The 18,555-nt window shown below is 37.3% G+C and overlaps 1 protein-coding gene across 50 annotated transcripts in view; it reads left to right on the top strand.

Moving 5' to 3' along the window:
• The window catches only part of EPB41L2 (erythrocyte membrane protein band 4.1 like 2), a 231,988-nt gene that overhangs the window by 173,321 nt on the left and 40,112 nt on the right, over nt 1-18,555 (top strand). For 21 of the 50 annotated variants that reach the window (XM_055391682.1, XM_031011901.3, XM_031011909.2 and 18 more), the window contains exon 12: nt 4,773-4,945. In XM_055391682.1, coding sequence (XP_055247657.1) covers nt 4,773-4,945 — 173 coding nt within the window. Of the gene's footprint in view, nt 1-4,772; nt 4,946-9,839; nt 9,903-11,794; nt 11,942-13,275; nt 13,378-17,512; nt 17,681-18,555 lie in introns of all 50 variants that reach the window. The other 29 variants (XM_063707865.1, XM_063707866.1, XM_055391670.2 and 26 more) reach the window with 3 other exon arrangements.

Below are 18,555 nucleotides of genomic sequence, written 5' to 3'. Positions count from 1 at the left end.
AAACGGGTTGAACATTCCATATCTCAAAATCTGAAATGCTCCAAAATCAGATAGTCTTTGAGCACTGACATATGCTCTAAGGAAATGCTTATCGGAGCATTTCAGATTTCATATGTTCAGATTTGGGGTGTTCAGCTGCTAAGTATATATATTGCATATTTCAGAATACAAAAAATATTAGAAATCCGCAACACTTCTGGTCCCTAACATTTCAGATAAGGGATACTCAACCTGTATTGTCAGTGCACACAAATATTCGTTAAGAGTTCTCATTTATGAGATGTTGGACACATATGTTTTACTGATTTCTCTTGATCGTGATGTGTTTTATGTGGTTCAATTTCCTGAACCTTTTAATTAATGGCAAAATGTAATTCTAAGGATTTTTTCGTATGGTAGCATATGAACCTTAATCCAGACGAACATAAAACATTCCCTGCATCAGCAAATTTTCATGAGTGAAACAACTTACCAAACTTTCCATCTTATGAGAAAGCTTTAGTAGCTTCAAAGGATTCATTTTAAATACAGCATTTTAACAAAAAGTAAATATAATGTGTTTGTTTGTTCTTTAGCCCAAGGGAAAATATGTATAAATGTGAATTTTTTTCTATTAGAATTCTAATTAGCTACATTTTGTAGTTTTATATAAACTACACATGGAAAAATATATATATATAAAAATTACCTGGTCCAAAATGGGTTAATAATAGGTTTTCTATAAAAGAGCTAAGGTTAAATTTATATTAGAATGCCTTGTGAAGGAATATTCTTTCTTTGTAATAGAAAATGATTAGTATGGATGATTTTCTACCCAAAGAAATAGTTTTCCAACATTTTTGGTTGATTGAACTAAAATATATATATAATAATAATACTAAATTTGAAAATTGTATTTTACTAGTTATTAGCAGAAACATTTTTTCTTGTTTATTACTTGTATTTTTCTGAAATATACGCTCGAACAACTTATATTTTAAATAATTGGAGTAAAACAGATCAGATAATGCTAACAGATGAAAAAGCTTTCTTAATAGTGAAGGATTCATATGGATTGCCTTCATCTGCTTTTCCTAGAAGAAAAACTTGGAAAACAAATGCAGGTGGACACATAGAGATATTTGCCAGGATTTGTTGGTTGGGATTTTGGTATATAGTTATTAAATCCTGAAATGTGCAAGGGGGTGGTGAACTGTGCTTTAAACAAATTTCCAGAATTGTGGAAATGATTTAAATTCAGTTGATTGTTAATGTACTATCACTGCTAAAGTATCTTTTAGCTCTTCAACAACTGAGCACTTTTCCAAGTAAATCTGAAAAATGTGCCAACCCATGTAAATATTTCCCAAGCCTTGCCCCTTGCCACAGAGAATTTATACAAGTGCCGAATAAATGCAGTCACTGTTGTTTAGTGCCCTGAGAGAAATGATTGCTCTTTCTGGAACACTGTCTGTTTTCAGCATTTGTTTGAAACTGTGAGGCTGTATAACTCTTATATTGCAAAGTTTAGCGTTTAAAAAGAGCAGTAAAACAGCATTTTCTTTGAGGTATACAAACTGTGCTCAAGGAAATCCACCATCTTGTATGGGCAGTTAGTGCAGAGGGTTACAGGAGGTCTGTATCTGAAAACAATGATTTTTACAAGTAAAAACAACAAACATGGCACAGTAATCCATTATTTTTCTCTTTGTGTTTTGGAGGCCGTAATTCATCAGATGGGTAAGTCATCAAAAGGATTATTGTGTTATTGTGAAAAATAGGAGGCTTTTAATGCCAATACATGACCAGACAGCCAGTGAACTCTTTGATTAGGGCTTATATTCTCTGTTTTTTCCCCCAAAGCAAAGCTAGGCTGTAACCTGGCACTGAGCTTTTATTTTCTTTACCACTCCTTATCAACATACCATTTGTTGTTGTAGTCTTCATGTATTGTATTTTCTTTTTCCTGTTTACTTTTTAAGTAAGGCCAGAATAATTTAGGTATATTAGCCTCACTTTAAAGTTTGGCAAATTAAAATAAATCCTCTTATGATTACATAGCAAGTGAAAAGCGGGATTCAATCTAAAGATCAAATATCAAAATGAAAATCAATCTAGAACAGCTGTTTTAGGACAGGGAGTCCCCTCCGAGATTAGAAAATCAAACCCCAAAGAAGACAAATCAGTCATTTAAGAGAACCAACAACCAAGATGCATTTGGGGGTTGAGGAACCAAGTGATTTCCTGAAGGTGGAAAGTATAATGAACAGGGACGTTACTTAAATAGGATCATCAGGGAAGGAAGGCCTATTTGAGGAAGAACCAGGTCAGTTGAGACTTGAAGGATGAGAAGGAGGCAGCCAAGGAAAGGACAAGAGATATTTAATAATAAAGCATTCCAGGTAGCAGAGGCGGCAACGATGAAGCTATAAGGTGAGGGAGAGCTGGATACATTCCTGGAACAGAAAGAAGGCAAGTGTAGTCAGAGCTTAGGCAGTGGCGGGAGAGGTAAGCCTGGGTCAGATCATGCAGGGCCTTGGAGGCCATGGTGAAGAATGTGGTTTTTATTTATTCCATATGCTCTAGGAAACCATTGAAGGGTTTATGTGGGTTTATGTGCCCGCAAGAGCACAGTGTTATCTTTTTTAAAAAAAATTATTTGATGCAAGAGAACAATTAGATTGAGCAAGGAAGCAGGCAGGCCGGTTAGGAATGGTCCAGGTGAAAGCGATGGTGGTCTTCCCTTTAGTGGGAGTAGGCCAATTAGCCATTTGGTATCTTGGGCTCTGTGCCAGGGCCTACGAGCTTCTCAGATGTTTAAGACCTGAATAAATGTATCGGCTTCAAAATACAAGAAACTGCATGCTGAAATTAATAAGTGTTTAAAAGTATGCAAAGTCAGCATTTTGTCAACTTTAATAACTTTTAATTTGATATTCAAATTTTAATATCATTACATTTGAAGCCATTTCTAGGTCAGATTTTTTCATTTTGCAAAGTTTCTGAGTATGTATAATAGGTGTGTAGAAATCATAATTGTAAGCAAAAGAATTAATCATAGCCATATACTTTCCAAGGGAAACTTACTTAGATCTTGTTAGAAGTTTTTTTATTAAAAAAACTGCTGGATGCTAGGCACGGTGGCTTACACCTCTAACCACAGCACTTTAGGAGGCCAAGGAGGGCAGATCACAAGGTCAGGAGTTTGAGACCAGCCTGACCAACATGGTGAAACCCCATCTCTACTAAAAATACAAAGAATTAGCCAGGCGTGGTGGCGCGTGCCTGTAATCCCAGCTACTCAGGAGGCTGAGGCAGGAGAATCACTTGAACCTAGGAAATGGAGGTTGCAGTGAGCCGAGATTGCACCACTGCACTCCAGCCTGGGTGACAGAGCAAGACTGTGTCTCAAAAACAAACAACAACAACAACAACAAAAACTGCTGGAAAATAACTATACTTAATGTAAAATGCAAATTTATTCTAATGTTGACTATGATTTGATATGGGCATTCAAAGTGTGAGTATTTAAGGGCTGGGAAAATCTCCACAAGGTGAGGTAGTAGAATTAGAAATGGAAAGAACTGGCCACATTTAGAAATATATACAAGGACCTTGTTGGACTTGCTGGTGTTGAGGGGTGAAGGTAGACTCTTGGAAGATGTTCACGTTCCCAGTTCAAGCAAATGGGAGCAAATATGAGAAGAGCATTTTGTGAAAAGGGCAAGACTGGGAAAGAATTAAGTTTTGGACAGGGCAGGTGAAGGCTGTGGATTGAGAGGTAGCTTGGGATACATGTATTCAAAGTGCTTGAGGCCTCTCAAGTTCAGTATGGTAGTTCACACACAATCCTGCCCTCCAAGAGCTTGCAGTCTAAAGGTGTTTGTGTTGACCAGGCTTCCCTTAGGACATGGAACCAGAGTAAACTTCATGGTGTCCGTAGAGTACTTTTTATGTAAAGTGAAATGACCTTGTGTTAGTTCTGTTGTTTGGGGAGGAGCTACCAATGGACAGAGGTCCTACCACCTACTACTCACTTTGCCTTGCTGATGTTTGAGGTAGTCTTGGTTTGATCTGCACTATGACAGAATTTTCAATACAATATACATTTCTGCCTATCTGTAGGAGAGAAGAAGAGAGCACATGAGGGCCAGGTTTTCTGGGATGAGGGAGGTGTCTATGTATAGATTTACCATAGTTCATGTTGAGACATTGAGGAAGGGGATTAAAAAATAAAAAATATTAAACATAAATATAGAAGTTAAAATCCCTAAAATTTATCTTTACTGTCTTTTATTTACTATTTTTTCTTTTGAATGGTATTCAAATTAAAGGTTCCTTTATGGAGCAATTCTTAAAACTTATTGGAGCAAATCATCTTAATAATTGCATAATCATTTGTTGCAATAGATAGATTCAGAAATAAATCGTAGGAGACCCAAGAGTTAAAATACTGCTTACCTTGTAATTCTGTTTGCCTTAACTCTGGTGTTTCAGCCGGTCTTAGAGCTCCTCCTACTGGCCAGTTCCATGATCTGAGTTTATCCTTCCAATACCTGTGGTTTGAGACCCTGGTGTAGCTCAGTGCATTAAAATTCAGAATACTTTCAGAATTTGGTAAACGTTTAAAAATTAGTTTATTTTATATGGTGGGTATTTTCAGAGCTCAAGCAATGTCTCTGTTCCTGTTCACTATTTATATGCTGCCTGTTTATCTCCTTAAGGGGGAAATTTTCCATAAAGTTTACGATTCATATGTCCTAAAATAATCCAAAATTGTCACTCTTTACTAGCTCCGATTGGTGTCATGGACCAAAGTCTTATGAAGGATTTTCCTGGCGCTGCTGGGGAGATTTCAGCCTATGGACCTGGACTTGTCAGCATTGCCGTGGTACAAGATGGGGACGGCAGGAGGGAAGTGAGAAGCCCAACTAAAGCCCCACATTTGCAGCTCATTGAAGGAAAGGTATGGTAAATTAACACAGTATGTGGTTTTAAATATTTACTTAACCTAGAGGGTATCTGTTGTATTTTCTGTTTCAGAAATCAAGTATTTAAAATTAGTTGTTCTATGTTCTCTGCTGGTCATTTATGTTTTCAAATATGCATGGTGGTCTCTAACCTTTGATTGTTGTTCAAAGCAGAATATTTCAATGTAAATTGTTTTAATGCAAGTAAGTAATTTACTGGCCTTTTTGACTGTCCTCAGAATCACCTTATCTAATTGAATCCTCAAAGTAGAAAAGCTATGATGATTTGAAATTTATTTTTGGTTTGGTCCAAGTAAAATTTAAAATGTAGCTTCTTGATTATTTTAATTATTGACTTGAATTTTTTTACATCACCAAAGATAATCTTTATGAACAAATGTATTCATTAATGATCTATAATTAATGAAATTCTCAAGAAAAGGTAATTGTTTTGTGAATAGAGAGTGAGAACATGGTGTGTTGCTTTTGGCTTTATCTTGTGCGTACACCATGGTGAAATGGAGAAATAACCCATATTGTGTTCTCAAATGTGTCACTGTTATCTTTTGTTACCTTGGGCAGTAACATCACTTGAATATTGATTTGAAAAGCCTTTGAATTCTTCAGATCTCTTTTCTGTGTCTGCACAAAGCGACTTTTTTTTGCATGCAACATTGGAAGTAAGCACAGATAAAAACAAATGAATCCATCATATTGATTCATAGTGTTTTCTATTTTATTTTATTTATTTTTTTGAGATGAAGTTTCGCTCTTGTTGCCCAGGCTGGAGTGCAATGGCTCGATCTCAGCTCACTGCAACCTCTGCCTCCCAGGTTCAAGTGATTCTCCTGCCTCAGCCTCCCAAGTAGCTGGGATTACAGGCGCCTGCCACCACGTGCCCAGCTAATTTTGTATTTTTAGTAGAGACGGGGTTTCACCGTGTTGGTCAGGCTCATCTTGAACTCCTGACCTCAAGTGATCCACCTGCCTCAGCCTCCCGAAGTGCTGGGATTACAGGTATGAGCCACTGCGCCCGGCCGTATAGTGTTTTCTAAATTTTAACTTTGAAAATTTTTTAAAGACATAAATCTATAAAGACATGCTAGATGAGGTAGCTGCCAGTGCCTCAGGAATTCCTACACTGATAGCCTCTGAGGCCCAGCATGGAGAAGGTCTCAGGGACCACCACATGGGCCCAGTCTTGTGCCACAAGGTCAAGTGCTACCTGTATAGCAAGTGACATCAAATCATCGACATTCCATCGTTAAAGAATTTGTGACTGTCATATGGAAAAATTATTTGGTTGGGAATTCAGATAAAAATAACAGAAATTGTGTCCAACAAGGTTTCTTTCAATTGCTGACAAGTTGTCAGGATAGTTCTTTAAAAATTTTGCTAACAAGGCACCCAGGAGAGTGACTGCTTACATCTGAAACAGAAGAGCTCAGCATTTCAGAATATCTCTGTTCCATTTTGCCTAGTTAACTTGACATATCTAGTTATTTTCCTTAAAAAATGAAAAAGTTCTTTTAAATTTCAAAGGAAATCCTCCTTGTCTGCAGCGAACAACTGGGTACACTGGCATTTTTGCTAATGCTTTGAATGTCTGTCAGCAACCAGGTTTAAAAGTAAATAATGCTGTTTGAGTTTCATGGGATCTATTTGCAACCAGTTTGAAAATAATTAAATGAGTCATATGTATAAATTTTATGTGACACAAGTAGTCTAGTCTTTTCTCTTTAAAAATGGGTCATTTAATTCATTTCTAACTACACTGTGTTAATATGGTCCCTCCTTTAAAGTAAACGTTTTCACTAACTACTCATTTTTTCTTTTGTCCTCTTTCTCTCTTGCATCTGTTTTTCCTTTGATTGTATCTGTTGTGTAATTTCATATTCAATCACGGGTTTGCACTTGAGAATAGACTGTTTCCATGTGCCCACCTTCACCTCTCATCCACCGTACTTCATCTTTTTCCCCAAACCTATTGCCTGTCCCTGAAATGGACTTGCTTTCAGACATTTCAGAGGAAGACCCCTTTGGGGAGGCTGACCAGATCACACTAGACAGCTTAGAGCACCTTTCCACAGGTGAAACATCGGAGCAGGGGGATTCTGAAGTTGCTATGCCTGATTTGGTCTTGGATTCTGCCATAGCCCCTTCTCAGCCTGACTGTCCTTCTCCCATCCATGGGAAGACTCTTAAAGCAGCTGATGACAGTGATTCTGAGTTTGGTTACTTCTCCTTCAGTTTCTCCAAATGTTTTCCCTCCAGCTTCCCCTCCCTTCTTGATGAAGATGGGTATCTTGCTTTCCCTAGCCTCCCCAAGGTCTGGGTCTCCTTCCTCCCCGCTGGTGTGCAGCACTATGTCCCAATCACCTCCCCTTCATTCATTCCTTCCCTTATCCTCATCTTTGGGCTACTTCTGTCTGCTTCTCAGTCAGTTCCTTTTTCTCTTGCCTTTTCCCTTCCTCTGGCTCTATCCCTCTGCTATCTGGAGGCTAAAGCCGCCTCCTTTAATGTTTCTTATGACTGTGACTTGAATGACAAACTAGAGGAAGAGGAAGTAGTTGCTGGCATGCCTACGTAAGCTCAGTTTGTAGAGTCAACACAATACACTTTATCTTAAACCCTTCCTAATATAGAGTGTAAATGTGTGCATACATTTCACCACTGATTACCCTCAACATAGTAGTACCTGCACATTTTCACACACACAATATTTTAGTGCATGAGAAATAAGTGTAGACACTTCTTCATTGATACCATTGACCAGGTCCACACATTCTAAGTTAGGAGTGAAATTGTAGGATTATTTTACAAGTATCTAGATCAAAGTAGATTTGTAACAGAAGGTGTGGGGGAGGAGGGAAGGAGGAGGGAACCTGTATTGCCCGTAACAATCCATACAGGGTCTCTCCATTTTGCAAACAGATATTAATGCTGTTCCTTTAGGATGAAATCTTTTTGTTTTGATATAGAATTTAGGATGCAGTGGACATAACTGTTCTTGATGTATATTAGTAGAATTCCTTAGTACTGTTATTTCTCTTGTTGGAAACCCAAGTGTGTTCTAGCATCTATGAGGATGTATCTGTAACCTTTACTCCTGACATTTGTAAGTCTAATCTCAAAAGCTCCTTATCTCCCTATTATTGTAGTATTTGGAGACCAGATGAATTTTAGCTAGTTTTTTTTTTCTAACCTTAAATTATGTAATTATATATAAGAGCCACTGTAGGGTATTTTATAAGGAAGGTACTATTCTGATGTCTTTAACAAATGTATGTGAAAAGTGAAACATGGCTTTTTGAAAATTTAGACTATATAACACTAAGATTGGGCCTCTTAGTGCTCCTTTATTTAAAATTAGGTGTTTGGTTTGAGGATTTTTACCCCTATATAAGGCAAATTTTTTTCAAGTATCCTACCTCTGTGCTACTAAGTCAGCATTAACATACACAATATATTTTTGATTATTTTGTTAAATGTGGCCTGGTGATTTAGTGCCTCATATTCTGTGGGTCCTACCAATACATAGAGTAAATCACAAAATTTAGAGCAAACCTAAAGAAAAATGTAAAGATAATTGCAGTGAGTATGCGTTGTAGGAGAAACCGCAATTGTTAAAAGTTTACCTGAGGAATATCAAAGATCAACATTTTAGGGAATTAAGTGTTGACCAAGGAGTTGGAAGATGTTTCTTAACAGATTATTGAATGTCTGTGTCTCATTTTTCACATCTGATAAAGACTCTGAGCTCCTTGCTTACCTCTGAAAAATACTATGAATGGTTAAAAAGGTAAGCCGTATGAACTCTCAGATTTGACACTATCATCCTAATTAAGAAGGAAAAGGATATATATTAGGAATTAACCTGTAAAGGTTAAATGATTTGCCTTTGATAAGGGAGTCAATATTTTTATTCTCACCATTTTTTCCCTTGAGTCAAAATTCAGTCAGTATTTGTTAGTTTTAAACTTCTACATTCATTCTTTTGAATCATCAGATACTGAGAAATGTCCAACTATGAAAAACTGTTCTTATTTAAAGAATTTTATGTAAGTGGTTATATTTCAAAGATTATTTTTAAATACCCACCATTTTAACATGAAACTAGTTAAATAAGCCAATCCCCCTTCCCCAGCCAGAAAAGAAATCCATATTTAACAAACTGAATCATAGGTTGAACATGTGTTCCCCAATATAAAGCTAAAAACAAATTTTACATCATTATACTTTACCCCATCACTAGTTGCTTTAGACATTTCAAATTAGAACAGATTGAATTATGCCATTTTTGCACTCTCATATTCTTGTTCCTGAGTACAAAATATTCAAAAGCAGAGCATAATCTAGGGACTGAGAAAGAGTGAAGCTTCCATCCTCCATTCCACCTTTGCAAAGGATCATTTCCATCATTTGTACAACACTGTAGGTGAAGAAAGACCAAAGAGGCTTAATATTCTGCATCTTCTGAGGGCCTCACAATAAAGGTTGGTAACACTGGTTCACCATTTAAGTTCAAATACAGCTTCTTTGCACTGATGGTAGAGTTTCCACTAATACTCCCCTTCTTTCTGGCCGTTTGCTGTGTGACTTTTCAGGCGAAGATGGAAGAAGAGGAAACACAGCTGGAAGAGGTGGCTGAGTTTTCCCTAAAGTTAAACATCTCATGACTGCTGCCTGCCATTAGTATTGTGTGGGGAGGGTCCACTCTCAGGGTTTATTTGTGAGTTGTGTTTGTTGTGGCTTTAAGTTCATAAGATTTGTATTCCTCTTTTATTTTAATGTCTTAGACTGTCGAACTCTGGGTCATTTTGGTGCTTGCTGATTGATACACTTATGTTTATTTGCCTTTTCCCCCCTGTGTGTGATTTAATTTCACAGAAAAATTCCTTGAGAGTAGAAGGGGATAATATTTATGTCAGACATAGCAATTTAATGTTGGAGGTTTGTATAATCTAAGAAAACAACTCTGTCCTAATGGCTGCCCGGCTGCTGTGGACGGGAGGTCACGCCTAGGCTGGCTGGCAATGTTCTTCAAGCACGGTGCATGCAGTGCATGGGGGAATTCAGCTCAGGAGTGCATGTTACCAGCCTGACGGTGTTCCTTTCAAGTGGCTTAGGCAGGACTGTATCTACTAGAAGTTCTCAAAGTGACAAGTGGGAAAAAAAAGTTTAGTCAAATGAATCAAGTTTTTATCCAGTACTCTTGAAGTTGTTCTACAAGTAAACCTATTCTCTCCTAAAGGGTTAACTCTAGGGCATCAACCTGAGGTAACACAGTCTCATCCTTAATATGTATTAACTAGAACAGAGATTTGTTTATTGATCTGGCATTAAATCATTTGACTCTTGATCTTGATCTGTGCCCACTTTTTTTGTTTTTTTGTTTAAAATCCATGATTGGGAATGTGGTCCACTTTCAGTATTCTGTTTGAGAATATGCTAATTAAAGAAATTATTTTAATTAGAAAGAACAAGCAAAAGTGAGAGAGAAGGAAAGGAGAAAAAGAAAGCCCAATCACCCAATTATGAATGTAAAGTGTAAAATATGTTCCCCGTGTCACGTGAGAACATTTTTTTTTCCCTTCTTATTTTACAGTAGTATGTGGCAATGTATTCAATGGAGAACTGCAGCTCTCAGTAATCTGACTAATCTGTTTGGTTGCTTTTGGCAGCTTGGTAACTGATGGAAATGTATTTTTGCTTAACTTACTAAAATGCTGTACAGTGTAATAAGTAACATTGCTTTGAACCAATGCAAGAAATGTGCCTGATCTCAAGCCACAATCATTTTTCCATGCCATGCAAAGATTTTTAGATTTTCATGAGTTTTTGCAAATGGCTATAGAAGCTCATAGATGAGCTACTATGCTTGTGCATGAATATGGAATATCTAATTTTATTGGTTGCATGACCTGTTCCTTAAAGTGGGATGAAAGCTATAATCCACAGGTGGCCCTATGATTTTTGAAATATAAATAAATATTTAAAATTTGGTTAAAACAAATACTATTTATGAGAGTCAGTCAAAAAAAATTCCACAAATGCCATTTACCAGGGCCTGCTCCCATGAAAATGGACCTGGTAGTTTTTCTTGTATATTTGTCTGTATAAGGACGATCTGGCAATTGCGGAGGCCAGACCCCACTTTTGTGCTTGGCAAGTACATGAGACCAGTCTGTGGTTTATTTATTCTATAAAGAGGCTAAACAGAAGCAGCCTCTGGAAGCAGTAATTTTTATTCCGTAAGAATTAAAAGCCATCACTGGAATTTCCTGAAAACAAAAAACAAACAAAAAACCTTGGCTTTTCCAGCTGGGGGATGATCCTGGTCTGGCTTTTTCTTCCAGCCAGTGTGCTTCTGAGTCTCTACCTTCCTCTATTTTGTACTTGATTTCCCATATTCACAGAATGGAATTTTAGGAGTAGTCCTAATCAGAAAGGTAAATTTGCTGGAACAAAGTCATAGTCTGAGTTTCAAATCCAGGTACTGGAAGGAAGTGTTATTAGCCATTTTGATGATCAGTTCCATGTCATCTTTCTGATAATGTAAATAATTATTCCTTTAAAAATCCTAAATAGAGAAGAAATCAGAACCCTTTAAAATGTAAATCATTGAAGAAGTACGCATTGACTTTATTTTCAAATTTTGATGAATTCATGAGCTTACTCATAGATAATAATATGGCTTTAGAGACTTGGCATTTTTCTTGCTTTACTATGGTTTTTTTTTAATCATAAGTTTGCTTTGTCTTATTTTTTGGTTTTATTTTTGTCCTACTGGGTTTTTTCCTTTTGGATTTTTTTCCCCCCTTTGTTACGTTACATATTGCTAGGAACTGGATAAGGCCCAGGAGGACATACTGAAACATCAGGCTAGCATTAGTGAACTCAAGCGCAATTTTATGGAATCCACACCTGAGCCGCGCCCTAATGAATGGGAAAAACGACGTATCACACCTCTGTCCCTACAGACACAAGGGGTATGTCATTAGCTATTTGTTGGCTCTGTCTCACTTCAGTTGCTCAATAAAACTTAAATTGTTAATCTCCTATGTTGAGTCTAGGGAAGTTATAAAATGTTCCCATTTAATTATTTTTATGTAATTACTAACAATTTTTTAAATACTAAATATTAACAATGTAATAGTTATTGGCCTAGTTCTTAGGTAAATTGCATGAGTTTCAAAATACTTTTGAAATAGTTTTAGGATAATTTCACTATTTTACTCAGGTAAATTGGTAGTAGTAATGAATTGTTATATAGGACAATTTAGAAACTAACATACTGTATTTAATAAGCTTTTTAGTTACTGATATCTGAAATAGGGACATTTACTTAGTATAAATAATTAATAAATAAAGAAATACAGACTATCTTTAGAGTGGTTTAAAGTTATTACTGTGAGGAAAATGAGTTTAACTTAGCTTTAAAGACTGATGAGCCCTGTTGAAAGCTTGAAAAATATTATATATAATACGACTTAGTATTGAAACTTCCTGGTAATGAAATGTTAGAATTGTGTTTTAAAAACGTTTTTTCAATCATAACATTTCTCCTCACTTCTTCTATTTCTTTTCATGGTTTACTTCTCCCCACCACTGATATGAGTACATATTGCCTTCAGGATATATTCTCAGTACATTTCTCCATTCATTGTCATCCACATCTGTGCCTCTAGGATTCTTCCAAATCCCTCCTGTTAATTGACCAAGAACTTCCATGGGCTCGTTTATCATACTTGAGCGGGCAGTGATCATACTATATTTAATCTGTAGTTTAAAAAATGGTATAAAGATGTTACCCTACAATTTCATCTTTTTCCTTGCAGCATCTAGTCTGGCTTGAATGTCGCCAAATTGTAGACATTGATTTAGATATTCTAGTGCTATTTTTATTCACCTTTCCTTAAAAAGAAAAGCTGTTAGTTGCTTTAAATTTCTAAGTTTGTGCCATTGAAAAAGAAAGCTCTTTAAGAACAGATGAGCAAAAAGAATTGCTGAACTGAAACACAGAACTTTTGAAAATATTAAGACATGCTTGGTAGAGTCTTATGAAGTTGAATACAACTTCAGTTCTTAGTTTCAGATTTTTCTGAAGATGATAAAAAATGTCAGTTTCAGCAGTCTATTCCAGAATGTTGTGTTTTCTGGAGAAAGGGTCTGATGCCATGCCAAGGTTTTCACCTTCCATTATGTGCCACTTCTCCTGGTGTGTGTCATTGACCCACACTGGGTCAGTGTTTTGTGTTTGTGTTGCTATAGGTGTAATGTATGTGTCTTATTTGTTGATTATGTCTATTGTTTAAAACAATAGAGAAAAGGAGACCATCTTTTCAAGGATATTTTATCCGTGAAGGAGAAGTACCTGATGCCGACAACATGGACAGTTGAAGAAAAAGCTCAGGAGACGGACAAGGTGTTCACCTTGCACCCTTGGATCTACTCTTGCTTTTTCCCCCTTTCCTTTTGTTTCTATCCACAGCCATAAGATTTCTTTTTTCCTGTGTGTCATACTAAAATTTTTTTGAAATGATTTTTGAGCATTTAAAAAGTTAAATCCCCTGTGTATAGAAGCATAGGATTGTTGGATGAGAAATACCATATTGCAGAAGCACTTGAAAAGTCAAAATTTGAAATACAGAAACATCAACCAATTTAGGTGATAACTGATTCCTAATTTGATGTATGTGGCTGACAGTTGGGAAACTGATTTCATGTGAAAGTGCACCGTTTGTACAATACTTATGCACGTCGTGTTGTTAAAATAACCACTTATGTGCCTTAGATGATGAGTTTACTAATTACATATGGAAACCTTTTGAGTTTTCACTTGTAAGATTTCTAACGGGAACAAAGATTTTGATGCACCATAGCAGCCCCTCAACTCTCTCTCTGCTCCTGCATGTGTGACATTTCTGACATTGGTGAGGAAGTTCACTTCCATTGCTTTTACATCCTCATTCTTCTCTTTCTACTGATTTTACTTAGCCAGGTGGTCAGTCTGTTATTTGCTGGGACTGGAGAGCTTGGAGTCTAGTGGAGGAGACATGGAAATAGTTAATTAGAAAAGTTCCCTTTTTTCCTTTCTTTCTTTCTTTTTTTTTTTTTTGAGATGCACTCTTGCACATTCGCCCGGGCTGGAGTGCAATGGCATGATCTCGGCTCACTGCAACCTCCATCTCCTGGGTTCAAGCAACTTTCCTGTTTAGCTGGGATTACAGGTGCCTGCTACCAAGTCTGGCTAATTTTTTTTGTGTTTTTAGTTGAGACGGGGTTTCACTATGTTGACCAGACTGGTCTTGACTCCTGACCACATGATTTGCCCTTCTTGGTCTCCCAAAGTGCTAGGATTACAGGCGTGAGCCACCACACCCGGCTGGTGATTAGAAAATTTTCTAATTGGTACTTGGAAAGTTTCAGACACTAAGAAGTAAATGTTAAGAAGGTGAAATACAATGTTGTGTTAGGAGGGGATTAGGAAGACGGTTTTGTCATTGTGGTCAGGAGGAGATGACATTTGAGTTGAAACCTTAATGATAACCAGGTGGACATGTGAAAATGTATCCACGTGTAAGGACGAACCACAACACAGGAACTGAAAGACCAAATGACAAGGGCTTGGTGAGCAAGGGGGAGCAGGAAGGAAGGAAAATTCAAAGAAGTTAGACCCTAGGTCATGTCACGATCTTAAAGGCCATGCTAACAGTTTGGAATTGTACAATAAGAATGATGGGAAAGCATTGGAGAGTTTGAAGGTGAGTAGTGGCAGAATCCCACCTGTTTCTGACAGAAGTCCCCCTGGCACTGGATGAGGAATAGATTATAGGGGCTGTGAATGAGAGCAGAGATTATTAATAAGGAAACAGTGATTCCCTTCCACAAAGTAGATTCTGTTAATTGGTAGAGAGTATTCATCAGAACACATAGCAGGGTTGGGAAAGGAGGCAAAATAAGTAGAAATAAGGAGTTTATGGTCTAGTTGAGATGAAATATTTTCAGAACATTGCAAATGAGAAAGATAATGTCATGAAGCTAAACCAAGTGACATATTTATATACTTTAAAGGTTAGCCTGAAACCAAAGCCAATTAGACTCCATGTGTATAATGAGGACTTTAATATCACATGCTTTGAAATATTACGTATTTTTCATAACCTGTCCTTCAGAAGCAATCACATGGTATCATTCGGTCAAATTTAAAGTGATGTCCTTGGATTTTTGCAGTAGGAAACTTTGACATTTTAGTGGAGATGTTTAAAATTATTATCATTTTTCTGGATCTCATGTTTTAGGAATGTACAGTGTAAAATATCTTGTCATAGAAGTCACATTAAAGTGATGTTAATGTGAAATTTAAATCTGGAAAAGCCCCCAAATGGTTTATCTGTACTTGAAGTTACTTGTTTTTCTGTTCTTTTCCTCTCCAATACATGCAGGAAAATACATACTTTTTTGACATTCATATAGATTGTTCTTATTACAATCATCCATTCATCCGTTTGCCCAACAAACATTTATTGACCACCTACATTGTATCTTTTTTGTTTTTCTTTAAATAACATACTACTATTAGTTGAAAGTATGTGAGCATTTGTGTACGGGAGTGTTTTGACTTTACCAGAGTACCTTTTCAATTTCTGTCTTTGTTATATCTTCATTTTACTGTTAATTCTGCAGGGGTTCTCGTTTATCTTTGAATTGTAATTCTTATTGAAAGTAAAATAAAAAAAATTATGCATAAGTATATAATTTGACCACTTTTCCAAATTTCTATAATATGGGCTTTTATAGCTTTTTAAAAAAGCAGTAATAGTTTCTTTTTAAAAAAAAATACATTGAATTTTCAAAGTGGCTGTAGTTTGAACAATTTTGAGAGTAGAGCAGAAAATTGGAAACCAAGTCATTTAATCTTTAATGGGTAAATAACTCTATTGTAATCCTCTTAAAGTGTTGTATGAATTATGATGACTTAAATTTGCAGACTATTCTCTCCTGAGTCTAAGAGATTATGTGCATTGAGTTGTAAGGTACTTTTGAAGGTATGTCATTGGATAATGAAATGTGTGGCACTTCTTTAAATTCCCCAGTGATCTCTCACTGGGAAGGGCATCCCACCCACCCCCCACTTCCCCAAGAGATGATGTAATTGTAGAGATGGTAATGAAGTTAAGTCAGTCCAAAAGCTTTTTCCTCTGCTGAATATTGCAAGTGCCTACTCCCCTCACCCTCCTCACCTCACTTTCTGCGCTCCTCACCCTTCTTAGCTCACAGTATGAAGGGGCCCCTTAGGAGCGTCATTGATTTTTCTTTAAGATTTCTGAATAGTGACCGGGTGCGGTGGCTCACGCCTGTATTCCCAGCACTTTGGGAGGCCGAGGAGGGTAGATCACCTGAAGTCAGCAGTTCGAGACCAGCCTGGCCAACATGGCAAAACCCCGTCTCTACTAAAACTACAAAAATTAGCTGGGCGTGGTGCTGCACGCCTATAATCCCAGCTACTGGGGAGGCTGAGGCAGGAAAATCACTTAAACCTGGGAGGTAGAGGTTGCAGTTAGCCGAGATCGCGGCACTGCACTCCAGCCTGAGTGACAGAGCGAGACTCCGTCTCAAAAAAAAAAAAAAAAATCTGAATAGTGGGGTTTATTAGGAATTATTCTCACACTTCTGACATGAGGGGGTGCTTCATGGTGACTCTTGAATATTGACATTTCAAGTTTCTAAGGACGGTTCTGCTGTCCCTCAGGCAGGTTAGGAGCCATTGTTTAAGATCCAGACACAGCGAAGTTAAATTTGCTTTAATGGTTTAATTTAGGGAGAAATAATTTTCACGTTGCTCATTGAGCTTTCAACTCTGAGTTTGTCTTCCTATTTTGAATTGTTTTTCTTTACCTGTTTCTTTTTGCAAAAAAAGGGGACAGGGTAATTTATTCTGTGGCATATTTAGCATGCGTGAGGGAATGAATGTGGGCTGCTGTCAGAATGTTTGTTTTACAGAGAGTTAAGGTGGTATTGAGGAGGGAGATTGTAGGAGTTGGAGTGGTGAGGTAAGGCCTTACAGAAAATGCAGACTATGAAGTGGGCCTCAGGGAGGTTAGAAAACTGGAAAGGCCCAGAGTGTGCAGAGAAGGGCAAAGAAGGGCCTTGGAGGCAGGAGAGGGAGGACTGCCCAAGCTGTAACACAGGAATAAGCATTTCAAGTGTAGGGGCCCACTGAAGAGGCCATTCCGTGCAGAGAAAGGCCAAGGAACTACCTCAAGAATATATGAAATGGCATTTGGGTGGGTCGATTGTGCTCAGCTGGTGATCAGCCAAGCAGTTTTCACTGGTTTCTGGAGGTCGCAACTATCAAAGATTCTCAAGCAGGGTGGAAAAGCTGGCGCTCACAAACCTCTTCATAAGCCTGCTCCAGAATCTTTCAGAATTCTCTTTTCTTTCATTTTATGCTGTTCTGTTGTTCTTTCTTGTGTAACCTTTCGTTTCTTTCAATAGGTCACTGCTGTCAGTTCTGACTTATTGCTAATTCTTTGCTCTTCCTTTTCTGACCTCTCTAGAGCCTAGAAGAGGAGATAACATCAATTTTGTTTAGTGAAAAGGGCTTTTCTGATAGCATGAAAGCCACCTTCACTTCAGCCACCACTTGGACAGCAGAGGGCGCTGTTGTGAGCGCTAATGCACCTTCTGAAAAGCTTTCTTCCTCGCCCTTCTCACACTTGCTTGAGGTGCATTTTACTTTGTTTCCCCTGTTACTAAAAGCCACATATGAGAGAGATTTTCATTTTTTTAAATATTCAGGCACCATTCCCTCCAGTGCTTTCATTGGTGAAATTAATTCTTCCTTGGAGAAACATTCGAGAAACAATGACTGAATTGGAACATGAAGAAAAGATATAGATTGGATGTTTCTCCTGCTTCTTTGGTCAAAGAAAAAAAAATCTGCCTAAATTCAGAGAATAATTTAAATCATTAAGTTCCAGAGTCTGGGCTGTTAAGCAGAGGGAAACCCTCAACCAGATATGCTTTGCAGAGTTGACATTTTCAAAACCCAAATTTCAGGCATCCTCTGATGGCATGTTATTTTTAAAATTCTGTTTATACGGAAAAAATCTGAAGTGCCTCCCATGCTCCATGAAATAATTGCTTTTGAATGACCCTAAGGAATTCCCTGAACTTGGGCAGAACCTATGCAGCCAATTGAGTTTAAGATATAACAATAATAGTAATTCACTGATCTATAATAATAATGAAATGTGTGTTTCAGAAATGTTCTGGCCACTGGATATGTTTATTATATGTAGTCATGGTTAAATTTTACCTGTTTATCAAAATAGATTGAGAGTTTTTTCAGTTTAATATCTAGAAACCTGTGAGTTTTCAATAAAACTGGAAAGATAGCTGTCTTCTGTTAGTAATGTGATTTACATGGTATTAATTTGGGTCAATGAAACCATGCCCTTACCATGTGTTTAAGAATAATAGGGCAGGTCCAAGAGGGTTTCTGAGCAGACATTGACAGTGCTGCAGAGACGTGTGTGTGTGATGTTAGGATCTTCAGCTCATGGTTGTCCATGTGTCTGGGAGAGATGAACTCAGCCCT

This window comes from Gorilla gorilla, chromosome 5 (genome assembly GCF_029281585.2).
Source record: "Gorilla gorilla gorilla isolate KB3781 chromosome 5, NHGRI_mGorGor1-v2.1_pri, whole genome shotgun sequence".
NCBI classification, from domain to species: domain Eukaryota; kingdom Metazoa; phylum Chordata; class Mammalia; order Primates; family Hominidae; genus Gorilla; species Gorilla gorilla.
This window is presented reverse-complemented; position numbering and strand designations above follow the sequence as displayed.